The sequence below is a fragment of the Carassius carassius genome, chromosome 49 (genome assembly GCF_963082965.1).
Source record: "Carassius carassius chromosome 49, fCarCar2.1, whole genome shotgun sequence".
NCBI lineage: Eukaryota > Metazoa > Chordata > Actinopteri > Cypriniformes > Cyprinidae > Carassius > Carassius carassius.
Genome location: NC_081803.1, coordinates 20,542,894 through 20,556,898, shown reverse-complemented (window position 1 = coordinate 20,556,898; position 14,005 = coordinate 20,542,894). Strand labels below are relative to the sequence as shown.

The following is a 14,005-nucleotide window of genomic DNA, read 5'->3' as shown; positions in this document are numbered from 1 at the left end:
GATTTTCAGTTGTATATTGAGTCTCTCAAAGGTATTGATAACAAAAAATGTAGTGATACAATTATATTTGCTGAAGAATTGAAGCTAATTGAAAAGTAAATTAATATGCTGTTTTCTTAAATTTTATAATTACTGGTCTCTAATTTTTTATTTATTATAAATAGATTGCCCCTATTGTTATCTAATTTTGTAATTTTGTTTAAGTTCTTTCTGTTTTTAATTTTACTTACTTTTGTATTCTTAATGCAATAGTGTGGATTGTATCTTTTGGATGTCATGTTATTGTTGTATGTTCTGTTTTTGTTAATAAAAAAAAAAAAAAAAAAAAAAAAACAGAGTTCAACTGCACGCACACTGGGGGTGCTTCTCAATATCCCTACTCGTCTCCTCGCTCCTCCGTCCTCCATCCTATGACCCGGAAACCGATCGAACACAGCCATCTTGAAGGACATCTCAATTCCCTAATTGCACCACGAGGAGACGAGGATCGAGGAGGGAGGAGGCTTCATGAGGAGAGATGAGCGAGGATACACAGGTGTATCCTATGCGGAAGTATTTTATCGACTTAACGTGACGCACGTATAAATTCTCCTCCCCCTTCACATCTGTTGTAACAATTTTTATTTATATTTTACCTTTTCACTTCAAATAAACCATGCATGTCATATATTTCAAACAGGGCATCTTGCTTTATTAATATTTATTATGAATGTCTTAATTAATAAACTTTAACAACATAAGGGCAGATCCCTTTAATTACAGCTGATGACACTTTGAAGTAACGCTGAAGGGAGCGAGGATAAATCATTTCACTTGATTCAAGTCCTCCATCCTCACGTCTTTTCCTTGCGTCCTTCCCTCGCATCCTGAAAGGGTGGAGCTAAGACATGAGGAAAGGAAGCGAGGAAAGGAAACGAGGATGCACAAATATGAATTGAGAAGCACCCTGGATCTGGAAGAAGTAGGAAAGTAATGAGTGTAAACGATCTTTGCCGCTGTTGTAAAAAATAATAATAAGAATTCGCGGAGTACTTACAAGCACGAATAACATTTTTGAGAGAAACACAAAAGGTGCCGCACAGACATTTACTAAAAAAAAAAAAAAACATCAATTATAAGGGGTACAGTGACTTCCAGTATGGGTATGGTGTGTGAGTATAACAAAGCGTCACCCTTGTTTGAAGCTAACTCAGCGATGGCTTTGATCTTCTGGTCACACTATTAAAAATACATGTAGAAATTCACACACCTGCTGTATGCAACTGGTTTAACATAAACAGGTGACTTAGACTTAGCGTAGAAAACATCAAACAATGCACATACAGGAAGGGTACTGTTTTGTACATACATACCAGCTTTAACTAGTGATCTAAGTTCTCCCAACTTGGCGAAGCTCCCATGAAATGGCGTCAACCCTTTGGCAGCTTGACCCCTGTTATAAATAATATAGTAAATTAGAATGTTTGAACTTTTTATTTCACTACACTGAGACTCTCGTTATGATTGCACAAAACTGACTTTACATACGTAACTTACACCGGGACTAAGTTAGGTACAATATATTTTTACAACATTTGCTCCATGGCATTATGTTATGAGTTATTTTCTAAGTCAGACTGATTAAATCTTACCATTTTTAAATGAGATGAACTTCATCCACGACGATACCCATTACGTTGGCTTGAAAAACCTCGGAGCCTAGCATGTCCCTCCACTTCTTGTTCAGCAGCCAGGATTCGGGGCTTCCGAAAAGGAGCTGACAACGACCGCTGGTTATGTCCACCTCGCTGTGCACGCCGAGTTGCATCGCCGTGATGTCCATTTCGGTTGCTTCTTTTACTTGGTCCTATCTTCTTAGCGACCATCGGAGCCAGCTGATAAATTAAACTTTCGCCGAATCCCGTTGGAAGGACGGCAAACACATCTTTCCCATCGACAAATGCCTTGATAAATACAGATGTATTTATATGTTTCTGATGTATTTATCTGTAGATTTCTTTAATTGAAATCTAAAGATGCAAATCAAGTGTAATAAAATAAACACATAAATGTGTATTTTGGATGTTTTTCTTTTTCCACTAGTCTGAAATAGGCATGTTGAGAAAGCAAAATAGCCAAAAATCACAAAATTGACTAGTGCAGGAAAAAACAATGGTTTTGCCTGTAGTGGGCTCCAATGCACAGCATTATAATTTATTTAATCCATCTGATCACTGATGAGGTGAATTTAGTGTTATTTAGATTCAGGATGTCCTGGCAGAATGCAACCTTTAATATTCAGTAACATCTCTCCTTGATAATAATACTTAACACTGACGCCTTAGAGTCAAACTGACTGCTCTGAGCGCTGCATTAAACCCGAAAGCTCCAGGTCCTCTGGAAGGGTTGGAAGGGTTTCTTCAGCGTGAGGAACATCAGCTGAGCTTTGAGTCTCTGGGGTCTCTCTGGGAAAACCACCGCCTCGCTTTCAGAGGTGGGAAAGCGTCTACGGTAGATGTCAGGGTGAGATCTCTGGAACTGACAGTTAAGAAAAATAATATCACACAGGGGAAAAGAAACGGAGCGTATCTCAGATTTCAAAGTTGCGGCTGAGTTACTGAACATGTCGTTTGACATTTAAAGAAATGTTCAGGGTAAAACAAATCAAGCTCTATAAAGACAACAGAACTCCATTCAAGCACATCATTATAAGTCTACAGTAATAATCACATTTCAGAATTTCCTGTAGTAATGCACACCATGTGACAGACAGCCCTAAATAATATAAAAAGGATCTGTTCTTACCTGATTCAGCTTCTTCTTCTTGTCTTTGATGGACATGTTCTTGTCTTGTATGATGTTCTCCAATAGTTCCACGATGGCTCCTTGAGGTCCAGAGACCCTCTGCAGGTCAAACTCCTCTCTGCTCATCTGTCTGCAGAACGAGTGAGGTGGAGACGCCATGGAGGTGTCCGTGTCTGTCATCTTGAAGAAACCATAACATGCGAGAAGATCAGAATGTGGGGTGAGAAAGAGACGTTCAACGCTCATTCACTTCATAACAGATAAAAGCTTCTTACATTTCACATTTTAATCTCTGAAAATAACCAAAAGAGAAAAGCTGCTGAAAATGACCTCACCCTCAGGCCAACTAAGATGTAGAGTAGTTTGTTTGTCCATCAGAACATATTTAGAGAATATGAGTCCATAATCCATAACATTGCTTTCTAAGAAAGTCATCTTGTCTGAATCAAGAGAGAAATATGCACAGATAAAGCACCGCTTACAAGTGAAAATGGTCCATAACATGGTGGACTTTGATGTGAGATGACAACAGGAGATGGACTTTTTCCTTGGAGGAGGCTTTATTATGGCTTACAACTCTTACAAACACACAGATATTGTGATGTTTTCATCAGCTGTTTGGACTCTCATTCTGACGGCACCCATTCACTGCAGAGGATGCATTGGTGTGCAAGTAATGCAATGCTAAACCTCTCCAAATCTGTTCTTATGAAGAAACAAACTCCTCTACATCGTGGATGACCCTGAAGGAGAGTAAATTTTTTTGGGTGAATTATTCCTTAACGTTTCATTGCATGTTGTTCACAACTAATATTAACTAACTAACTAACTAACTAACTAACTAATATTAGATCTTTTAATTATAAAAATGTATTAGTAAATGTAGAAATTAACATTCCTAAATGCTGTGTAAGTACTAGTGCTCAATTGTTACTTCATTTTAACTAATGTACTTATTTCATGTTCAGATGAAACCTTACTGTAAAGTGTTACCAAATGTTCCTGGTCTTACTCTGCACAGTGATAATATTTTACAACATTTTCATTTTCACAAACTCTTTTCTGATATAACCAAGAGTGTGTGGATGGACAAGAAAAATATCAAACCAGTAATATAATACAGTCTCAATTAATGCAAATATCTGCAATAATTATTACATAAACTCCCACTTAATATTTTCCCCCAGAAATACACCAAAAAGCGTTGTTGTGGGTGCTGTTTCATGATATTTTCAATCAAGCATTAATGAACGATTTGTTGACCTGAGCTCTTCTGAGGTGAGACAGATGCTCCTTGACAGCTCGCAGGTCGGACGGCACCTTCAGCACACTGTCATGGTTATCAATCATAAACGTGACCAGCTTGGTGGCCGACAGCTCGTCCAAGTCCACCTCATCCGCAGATCCCAGAACGCACCGCGAGAAGGTCTGGACCATCTGAACAGGGAGCGAAGGCACCCACAAGAGACAGAGCGTGTCAAAGCTGCTCATCAAATCTACTGAAAGCTGAACTGAATTCTAAATTAACCAAACCGTTTAAGGACTATCAGTTATTTGCCAAATAATTAACTTGTATAGAGAACATCTATCTGAGGAGGTGAGTGATTTACCAGGGTATGAGCTCCTATGGTGTCGTTCAGAGGTTGGAGAAAGGGGTTTGCACACACTTTAGCCATCAGATTATATTTCTTTTTTTTTTTTATTATTATTATTATTAAGTATAAAAATGAATAATCCTTTAACCTAGGTTTTGGTGTTTAAGTGTGTTTCTCAATATTTGATGCCTGTATATGTGTGTATATATATATATATATATAGACTTCTTTAATACTATGTATTATATGATATACAAAATGGGGTCAGTAAGATTGTTCTAATGTTTCTGAAAGAAGTCTCTTATCCTGTGAAATATTAACATTTTCTATGTTAAAATGTATTTTATTCCTGTGATGCACAGCTGTATTTTCAGCATCATTCCTCCAGTCTTCAGTGTCACATGATCTTCAGAAATCATTCTAATATACTGATTTGCTGCTCAAGAAACATTTTTTATTATCAATATTGAAAACAATGGTGCTGCTGCATATTTTTGTGGAAACTGTGATATTTCTTTTGTCACTATTCTTTGATGAACAGAAAGTTCAAAAGACCAGCAATTATTTGAAATAGAATCTTTTGTAACATTATAAATGTCTTTACTGTCACCTTTGGTAAATTTAATCTATCCTTGCTGAATAAAAGAATGAAAAAAGGACGAACTAACTCACCTCAAAATTTTTAATAGTAGTGTATATGTCATGTAAATACATTTTTATTTATTTATTCTCAATATTTGCTCAGATTTCATTCAGAGACATTTGAAAACAGGGAACTATTTATTCAGGCTGTTTTCGGTCATCCTAATAATCTCAAAATGTAAAAATGGCTTATCTTAGTATTTTTGTCTGGTATTTAGTCAATAATTTTTATTTTATTTTTTTCTTGAAAACAAGACTAAATATCTTAAGTCATTTGGCTAATCTAGTAAAAGTATCTTGATTTAAGAATTGTAAGATATTTTGACTAGAAACCAGACTAAAATACTAAGTAAGATAAGCCATTTTTTGCAGTGTAGATTTTTCATCACTCACCCAAAACATTGACAAATATTTCATACAGATGGAAAGTCAAAAGTGGCTCTTTCAGTCTCACTGTCTTGAAGACATCTCTCTCAAACCCTGGATTCATGGGCTGCCTGGCCTCATTGCCTTTGGGCCCTAAAATGATGTCAACGCAGAGATGCTTAAAAGTTAATACACAATTAAAGATGGACTATAATATATGCATACAGCTATCATATTTAATTCCATATTAATATAAGCTTGGCAAACTACACAAAGGCTAATTAATTATATTGCATGGCAAAATAACTGTGTGTTGAGATTGTTCAAGGGGACATCGGATGCCCATTATCCACCACAAGTTGGTATGATTCTTTAAAGTCTTCATGAAATACCTGTAACAAACTTTTGTTAAAATTCCTCAATTCCTCAACTGGCTGCAATTGGAAACAGTTTGCAGGATGACAGTTTCAGACTCGGAAAGCCCATAACAAACTTGCTGCATGTTTTCTTTTCCTCAGGTCCTCTACAGAAAATAGATCAGAAACAACACCCAGAAAAAGATCCGTCAGAAATTAGCTGTAAGAACATTTCATGTGTTAAAATATAACCCCTGCTTGCCTGCTTTGTTCTTCAGCACAACAATCCCCTGCTTATTAAACACATTGTGATAGGTTCAGCATCTAAAAGCCCGTCCAGAGACTGGAGACCCAAGACAGTCTGTAAACTAATAAGATAAGAGTTCATCTTAAAACAAAAAAAAAGAATGGAGCTTCTCTGTTGATGCTTACTGTGTTGTTGATTGACTTCTACATCTGGTCCACGTGTTTCGGGGTTACTTCTCTCCTCCGGATTAAATGGCATTCAGGAACTTCACCGATTGTGATGATGTGCCTCTTATTCCACGACTCGGAATTCTCAAAATCAAAATATGTAAGAAAAAAAACACAGCCCTTGTCAAAAGTCTGAAAACATTATGATAAGTCTCTTATACTCACCAAGACTGCGTATATTTGATAAAAAATACATTAATATTGTGAAACATTATTACAATTTGAAATAACCATTTTCTATTTGAATATATTGTAAAATGTAATTTATTCCTATGATACAAAGCTGTATTTTCAGCATCATTACTCCAGTCTTCAGTGTCACATGATCCTTCAGAAATCATTCTAATATGCTGATTTGCTGCTCAAAAATATTTCTTATTATTATCAGAAATTCCCTTATTGAATTAATTAAGTTAGGCTCACAGCCATAACACAAAAGGCATGGTTCAATAGGGGAATTTATTCAAAGACAATATCCTAACATAAGGTGCGGGAGAAAACAGACGGGAAAACAGAAAATAAAACAAAGGGGAGCACAACTGGACCGCCACTTAAAGGGACAATAAGTAACTTTTTAGGTATTTTATTATCTAAAATCAATATTTTTATTCATAAATATGCCCTCAATGGTGTACAAATACCTATGCCCATGTTTAAACTAATCCTCGTAAATGAAGAATTTATTATCTTTATATACATGGGACGGGTGGTCGACGGAGGCTTCCATGTAGTTCCGCCATCTTGCAAAACTATAATAGCAGAGAGGGACAAAAAGTACTAAGCCAACGCGTTTCCACAACGCGTTTTCGGTCAGAGCCAGAAACGCAGGTGCAGAGCAGTGAGAGGCGCTTGAAACTGCACCGGCAAGTTTAAAAGTCTGGATTGCATTCTTATTATGGACCATACATATGCAGCGCCACAGGAGAAGAAAACATCGTCGCCAAAACGAAGTGCTATTAGAAGACATCCTGTCAAAGCTTTTTGGTACATATCGCCTACCGTAGATGCAACGCGCATTTGAAAAAGCGAGGCGCTGGAGAGCAAAATTAGTTTGAATGCAAAATACAATTTCACCACTAGATGGGAGTAATTCCTACTTACAGTCCCTTTAAAATCCCACCGCCCCACTGTGGCAACAGGTGTAGGGGATCTGATCATAAGACGACACAAACACAGAAAACAAAACACTTCTAACCCCTGGAGGGCAGACAAATCACTACAAAAAGGAAAAAATAACCAAGTCAACTACACACATGTAAAAATGTTGAAAATAAATAAAGTGAAATTTGGCCAAGTATTGTGTCCCATAATCAGAATTAATGCTCTTCATTTAACCCATCCAAGTGCACACACACAGTAGTGTACACAGCCATATTGCTGCAGCACCAAGGGAGACATTTGGGGGTTTGGCGCCTTGCTCAAGGGTCATGGTATTGAAAGTGGAAGAGAGCCCAGGTTATTCACTCCCCGCACCAACAATTCCTTCTGGACCTGAGACTCGAACCCATGACCTTTGGGTTAAAAGTCCAACCCTCTAACCATTAGGCCAGGACTGCCCCTAACAGATGAGCTACTTGTTTTTACTGTTATATAGGTACATAAATGTGGCCTTGGTGAGCATAAGAGACTTCTTTGAAATCATTAGATAGTGTAATGTTTCCAAACTTGTTTCACAGCCAAATGTACCATAAGAGGCTTCATTGGGATCTCCTCATAATCGTCCCAGCGTGGGATTCTGGGTAGTGAGCGGTGATATCGTACAGGTGGATGCACAGGAACGGGCTTCAGAGGTGACTGTAGGGCAAATCTGAAACATTGAAATCATTTATTATAAAAAAAAATGTTTTTATTAGAATGCAACAGACACACACACACACACACACACACACACACACACACATATATATATATATATATATATATATATATATATATATATATATATATACTTTTTTCCTACACATTACAGATTATTTACAAGCAGCCTCGCATTAGGATGAAAATAACAGTGATGATAATTTTGGAAGATGGCTAAGAAAGCACCTGTAGAAATGTCCACTATCCACAAAGTCTTCTTTACCAAATCATCCTTTGACGTCCTTGATGACATGATTTTGGAGGAATTTTTTTGGTTTTGCCTGAGCAGTTCGTGGAGGACATCGACAGCCTCAACTACTGTGAAACTGTGATCATAACTTCTGAAATGAGCCCAGTGACATCTGACTGGCATTCCACTGTGGAAGAGTCTGATGGTCTCATTCCACTAAATATATTTACATATATATATAAAGTTTCGTTATTTACCACTATTGTTGAGAGGTGGTGAATTTAAAGTGTAACGCTGTTGTGTAACATATAAAGCAACATATAAAGCATATTAAATGCAAGTGTCTACTTTATTGTTTCAAGTAACTTTTATGAAAACAAAATGTCAAAATATGGGTGAAATCCGGTTCCATCATCATTCAGTTTAACAGATAGGCCTATATTTATGTAAACATGAAACAACATACTTATTCAGACCTGTAGCCTACTGGTTAAAATACACAAACGATTAAGTGATCATACTCAATTTTATTATATATTAAATGATTAAAAAACTCTTGGGTAAAACCTAGTGGTTTGAAGGATTTAAAAAGACAATTAGCTCTGGGGGGCTGTATGAAAAATGTATTATCTTTTTTTGTTGATGTTTTTCTCAAAAAAATATGAAATTAAGCATGATAGCCTATGTACAAAAAAAAAGGTAAAACTTTATTATGATATATGATCCCGATTCCAAAAACATATATTAATTATTTTATTAATAACTATGAAGGAGTAACTGGTATTTTGAGGAGAACAGCAGTTACTATGGTGAATGTAGCGGACCGCGTCCGAATGATGGCCGAAACTTTACTGATGATCTGAAGCTTAGTCTAGAAATCAGCGTAGAGCTTATGCCTTTTCGGGGGGGGGGGGGGGATAAACTTATAAACAGTCCTTTCGTGCATGAGTTCATGAAGCGTTCGCTCTCAGTACCATTTCTCCTTACTCGGAGCACAGAAAGCAGATTCCGATTCAAAATAAAAGTCCCCCATAAAGAACGGAAATAATATAATCCTTAGACAATTTTAAACATACAAAATATATCAAAGGCAACTCAAAACAAATAGAAAAATTAAAGATAACTCTAATTAAAGTCTGTTACGGTGAACTTTTGTTACCCAGGAATTTTCCCTTTGTCAATTCTTAAGATGTGTTTTCTAGATGTTTTCTGAATGTAGGGTGAACTCAGGTAAGCTATTTTCTGTTCAATTTGTCTCGGTTCAGCCAAACTAAAGCCATGGACAAAATGATATTCTTTAGTGGTTACCTTGACTAGTTTAACAACATTGTAAATATTAGAGGCAGAATTATAATAAACCTAAACACTGAAGCATTTCAAAGCATTTGGACGGAAAACAATGTTCCCCACGGATTTAGGGCCTGGTTTCACAGACAGGGCTTAGATTAAGCCAGGATTACATTTTATTATAATTACTAAAGTGAACTGAAGTAAACACCAAATCAGCATGTATAAACACTGAAATCATTTTACCCCTGCCAATAATGTGATTTTCACACAAAATCATTCTCCTGATGCTACAGATTTACCAAGTATGGGCATCGCCTTTATCGTAGCTGTCCAATGGCAGTATTGGAAGTGTAGTTTAATTGCGCTGTTGAGAACTTGTGTAATGGTAATGAAAGCACAAGAATACCAAAAGACAGTGACAAATAATTTATTTTGTTTCACTATAAAACAATTTCTTTTTCACAGAATAGGAAGACATTTAAAAAGACAAAAAAAAAAAAACAGGGGAAAAGTCCTGTAACGTTGTTCTTGTCTAGCATTTCCTTAGAACATAAAAGCATAACAGGTAATTCATACAGATCAATATCATTTTTTTTAAAAAAAACACCACATTAAGAAATAGCAACATTAAAGAATAAATAATCACACAACATAAATCACTGACAAAATAACTTCAGATGATGTCACTTCTGCAGTACGCGGTAAACTTTTAGGGTCGAGCACATCCAGGTAGATCAGTCAAGCGTTCCTCAAGGGTAAAAGGGCTTCAGGCTCATTTAGTCAACTAAAACATAACCTTCAAAAACCCTTTTAGCAACAAACTTCAAATCACCTTTGCTCTCATAACCTTTTGAGATTTGGCCAGCAGCTCAATCATACTCCAAAGCTAAGAAATTCAATATTTACAAGTAAGTGAGAGGATATAGGATGAAAATACTGTACTTCACACCCCATACTCATTTCAAAGCCTTAAGTGAAGACAACAAAAATGAGGACAGCATCTCTAGTGAAACACCAGTGTGCAGAGTTCGGATGTATTAAATCCAGTGATATAAGGTGGGTGTATTCCACATTAGTTTTAACATAAAACAGGGAAGTGGAACTTGAACAGACGAAATAAAAAGGAATATCCCCACCTAATAGGTCAGAGCTTCACTTTTAGGTGGCTAATGGAAAGATCACTCATATTTCTTGAGAAGGTAGTTTCCATTCTGAAAAACCTTGGGTAGCCTCTTGCCCTTGGTGTAGGCGTGATAGTAGAAGTTGAGGAACAGGACCAGGAAGACCAGCCCATATGAACCGATGACATAGAGAAACACGGGAAACTGGTAAGGACAGTCCTTCATAAAGAAGAACTGGCCAATGTGAGCGGTGATCAGCACAAACTGAATCTGACAAACAGAAGGACTGAGTTAGAACCAAGTCAGAGTTCAGACGTCAAAAGCCTGGATTTCAACAAAAGGACATTGGAGATGGGTAGAAAAGCTTGTAACTTACCAGCTGGATGGTGGTCATATACTTTTTCCACCATAGGTACTTCTGGTAGGCAGGTCCCAGGGCAGAGAGAGCATAGTAGGTGTACATTATGACATGGACGACACAGTTCAGCAGGGCATGGAAGGTTCCCAGACCACCTAAAAAAGCAAAATACACCATTAACACCCAAGATAATGGATAATTAACCCAAAAAGTGAGAAATTTTGCTGCATAGACAATTTATGCTTTGCATACAATTAAAGTGGAAGACCACAGCTGTCAAGCACCTTCAAGTCATGCTTCAGAAGACTAAACTAGTGTAGTACTATATTTAACAAGTCATAAGAACTATTTTTAGCATACATAGGAGTAAATGCACTTTTATTCTGGGTGAATTAAAGGGATCATTTACCCAAAAGCTACAAATTTGTCATTAATTCACCCTCAAGGGTTAAGAACATATGACTTTTTATATGGTTAAGTCAAAAAAAAATTGAGTTTTTGGTCCCTCTATTGAAAGTCAATGCAACAAAAACTTGCGAGATCTGAAAAGGTCTTAAAGGTGTTGTAAAACAAATCCGTATGAGTCAAGTGGTTCTAAAGTCTAAATTAATGCCTTTGACCTTTTTGGATTCAAGTTTGGGTTGTCTGGCCTTTCAGTGGAGGCAGAAACCTCAGTTTTTAAGATTAACAAGAGTTAGGAGATTGGAATGAAGCTCAAGACTATTTTTATTTTTGGGTGAATGATTCCTTGAAGTGTCAGTCTCATAATACTTTACCTGCGGCGAATCTGACCCCAAACCACCAGGTGAAGGGCATGATGGAGTGATGGTAGACGTGAAGGAAAGTAACCTGGCTGTTCTTTTTCCTCAGGACAAAGAAAATCTATGAAGGCAAGGAACACATTTAGCATTGATAGTCCATTATAAAGGCTTAAATTTTCTTGTTCCGAACACAAAAAGAAGCCCACTTACAGTGTCAAGCATCTCAATAAACTTGGAGAAATAGTACAGCCAGCAGGTCCATGCCATCTACAAGGAAACAAGATGGTGAAGGAAGTGTCAAACTATTGCACGCGTCATTGGCACTGTCAACATGCACGGTTACAAGAATGTGCTCCATTCACATACCCTGAGAGCCTGAGGAGAACTGCTATAATCCACGAGGTCACACCCATAGGTGTAGCCATTCGCCCAACCAGACATGAGAAACTGTAAGAGGAAGATGACACGTTCTAATAAACATGCAACAATAGAGAGAAACAAAACCCCTAGAAACTCATGATGCAACATGTTAACCAACCTCATAAATCAGGTAGAGGGAAAATGCCACAATGCTGAAGTTATAGATGATCATTGGACGCTTGAGGTCAAAGGGTTTACGGTTTTCCATTAGCCGAGGCCCCAGCGATGTCACGAAGTAGATGTAGGCAGTGATTATGAATGTTTGAGGGAAAGGGGAGGCCATAAGCAGCCAGTTCCCGGTTCGTGGATCTACAAGTGAGGCAAAATAGGTCTTATTTTCCAGCCAATTACAGACTCCTTACAAAAACACGTTGATGGTACAAACTCACCTGCTTCCTTAATCCACTCATCATAGAACAGAACAGCTCTTGAGGTCAGTGTGTTGAAAGCCATATTGAAGGAGTCTTTAGGTTTCTCTTCTGGTGGAAAAAAAGGGAGAGCAAATTATTAAAGAGATATTTAAATACACTTATTTGTAAACCAAGATAAGTTGTTAATGCTTTCTAGTTTTAATGTAGCATAGCTTTTCTCTTTTCCATTCAAACAAGGTTACAAATCAAGCTTGTGCCATATAAATTCAATGGGTGTTCAAAATTCAAATTCAAGCTTGTGCAATGTCGAATTCATCAAGAGGAATTATAAAGAATTTCCCAAATTTCCACATGGAGCAAACATGCCATTGATGCCACTCCCAAAGAGCCGAACCATCCAAACCACTCCCAAACACAACTGGAAAGACGTGAAACCCCAGTAGACTCCGGATGATTCCACTGATTTTTAGCATTTGAACTCAAAATAACACATCTAAACCTTTGAACAGCGCAAAACGTATTCCCCAAACAGCCGGGAAATCCTGAAATCGAATTAATACGCATCCTGGAGCGACTCCCAATAAAAAGCAGAAACTCAAACCTTAAAACCCGAGGTTGTGCTCCTTCCACGCTCTCCCTCGGTCACTCGGTCACTCGGTCACTCGGTCACTTGGGTAGCTTACTGGTATCAATTGCATGACTCGTTTAAACCTGCAGAACTTATACACCTGTAAGCGTGGCTCCGCCCACAGTCATTTATATATGGAGGTTCCGTCCCATGAAACTTCCGGAATTTAGGTCGAAACTTTCAGGCGCGCGCTCATTGGCGTTTCCACGGTGACCTGGATGAAAATATGAGCGGAACTCTGTACGAAGGTCAACAGCAGGTGTGTGGCTTAATTTGGGAAATAGTGGACGGTGTGCAAAATATGTTTTCAAGGCTAACTTAACGGGAAAAAAATGCGTTTTTCATTTTTCACCCTATAATCAACAGGAAAAACGGAGATAGTTGTCGTACTTGTGATATTTCTATTAATATTTCTCAGAGTGGGTTCATCCTTGAAGTTCAAGACCCCAAAACCTAAATTATTTTATATAAGATTTTATATATTTGGTTCTGGTTGTCAGGATTTCAAGAATGCACACATAAGCATGTTTTTTCATGGAAATGTTGAGCAACACAACAGCATGTGAAACCCTGGCATGAACATACCTTAGCTGTGACAAGCATATCAGTCCAGACAGATCTGTTTTTTCATACCAAAAGGATGCCGTTGTGATAAATCATTGATGTCACAGATGGTGGTATTTTAAATGCTCACTTCCTTACATATTTATAACTAATTCCAATTATTTTTCTCAAAATCTCTCACACAACACTTTGGAGAAGGTGATAAGCTCTGCAAGTACAAGAAAGCAA

At 37.4% G+C, this 14,005-nt stretch overlaps 2 protein-coding genes across 2 annotated transcripts; both read right to left on the bottom strand.

The window, feature by feature from the left end:
* Window positions 1-2,182: 2,182 nt before the first annotated feature.
* Window positions 2,183-4,460, bottom strand: LOC132132624 (DEP domain-containing protein 1B-like). The gene is made up of 4 exons (XM_059545067.1): window positions 4,395-4,460; window positions 4,048-4,221; window positions 2,785-2,964; window positions 2,183-2,517 (listed from the first exon to the last, which is right to left on the bottom strand). Exons 1-4 carry the CDS (start codon window positions 4,458-4,460, stop codon window positions 2,353-2,355), a joined length of 585 nt encoding a protein of 194 aa, XP_059401050.1. The 3' UTR covers window positions 2,183-2,352.
* Window positions 4,461-9,968: 5,508 nt separating this feature from the next.
* Window positions 9,969-13,329, bottom strand: LOC132132568 (elongation of very long chain fatty acids protein 7-like). The gene is made up of 8 exons (XM_059544996.1): window positions 13,187-13,329; window positions 12,604-12,693; window positions 12,333-12,523; window positions 12,161-12,241; window positions 12,005-12,061; window positions 11,810-11,915; window positions 11,052-11,188; window positions 9,969-10,945 (listed from the first exon to the last, which is right to left on the bottom strand). The coding sequence occupies exons 2-8, from the start codon at window positions 12,665-12,667 to the stop codon at window positions 10,733-10,735; spliced, it is 849 nt and encodes a 282-aa protein (XP_059400979.1). The 5' UTR covers window positions 12,668-12,693; window positions 13,187-13,329; the 3' UTR covers window positions 9,969-10,732.
* Between the last annotated feature and the right edge of the window lie 676 nt (window positions 13,330-14,005).

Excerpts from the sequence above, each read along its gene's own strand:
- LOC132132568 (XM_059544996.1), bottom strand. The coding sequence starts at position 12,667 with ATGGCTTTCAACACACTGACCTCAAGAGCTGTTCTGTTCTATGATGAG. Across the intron at positions 11,189-11,809 it reads TGGGGTCAGATTCGCCGCAG|GTGGTCTGGGAACCTTCCAT; the intron begins GTAAAGTATTAT and ends TTGCTTTTTTAG. Across the intron at positions 10,946-11,051 it reads ATATGACCACCATCCAGCTG|ATTCAGTTTGTGCTGATCAC; the intron begins GTAAGTTACAAG and ends TCTGTTTGTCAG.
- LOC132132624 (XM_059545067.1), bottom strand. The coding sequence starts at position 4,460 with ATGGCTAAAGTGTGTGCAAACCCCTTTCTCCAACCTCTGAACGACACC. Across the intron at positions 2,965-4,047 it reads CTCACCTCAGAAGAGCTCAG|ATGACAGACACGGACACCTC; the intron begins GTCAACAAATCG and ends GGTTTCTTCAAG. Across the intron at positions 2,518-2,784 it reads AGAAGAAGAAGCTGAATCAG|TTCCAGAGATCTCACCCTGA; the intron begins GTAAGAACAGAT and ends CTTAACTGTCAG.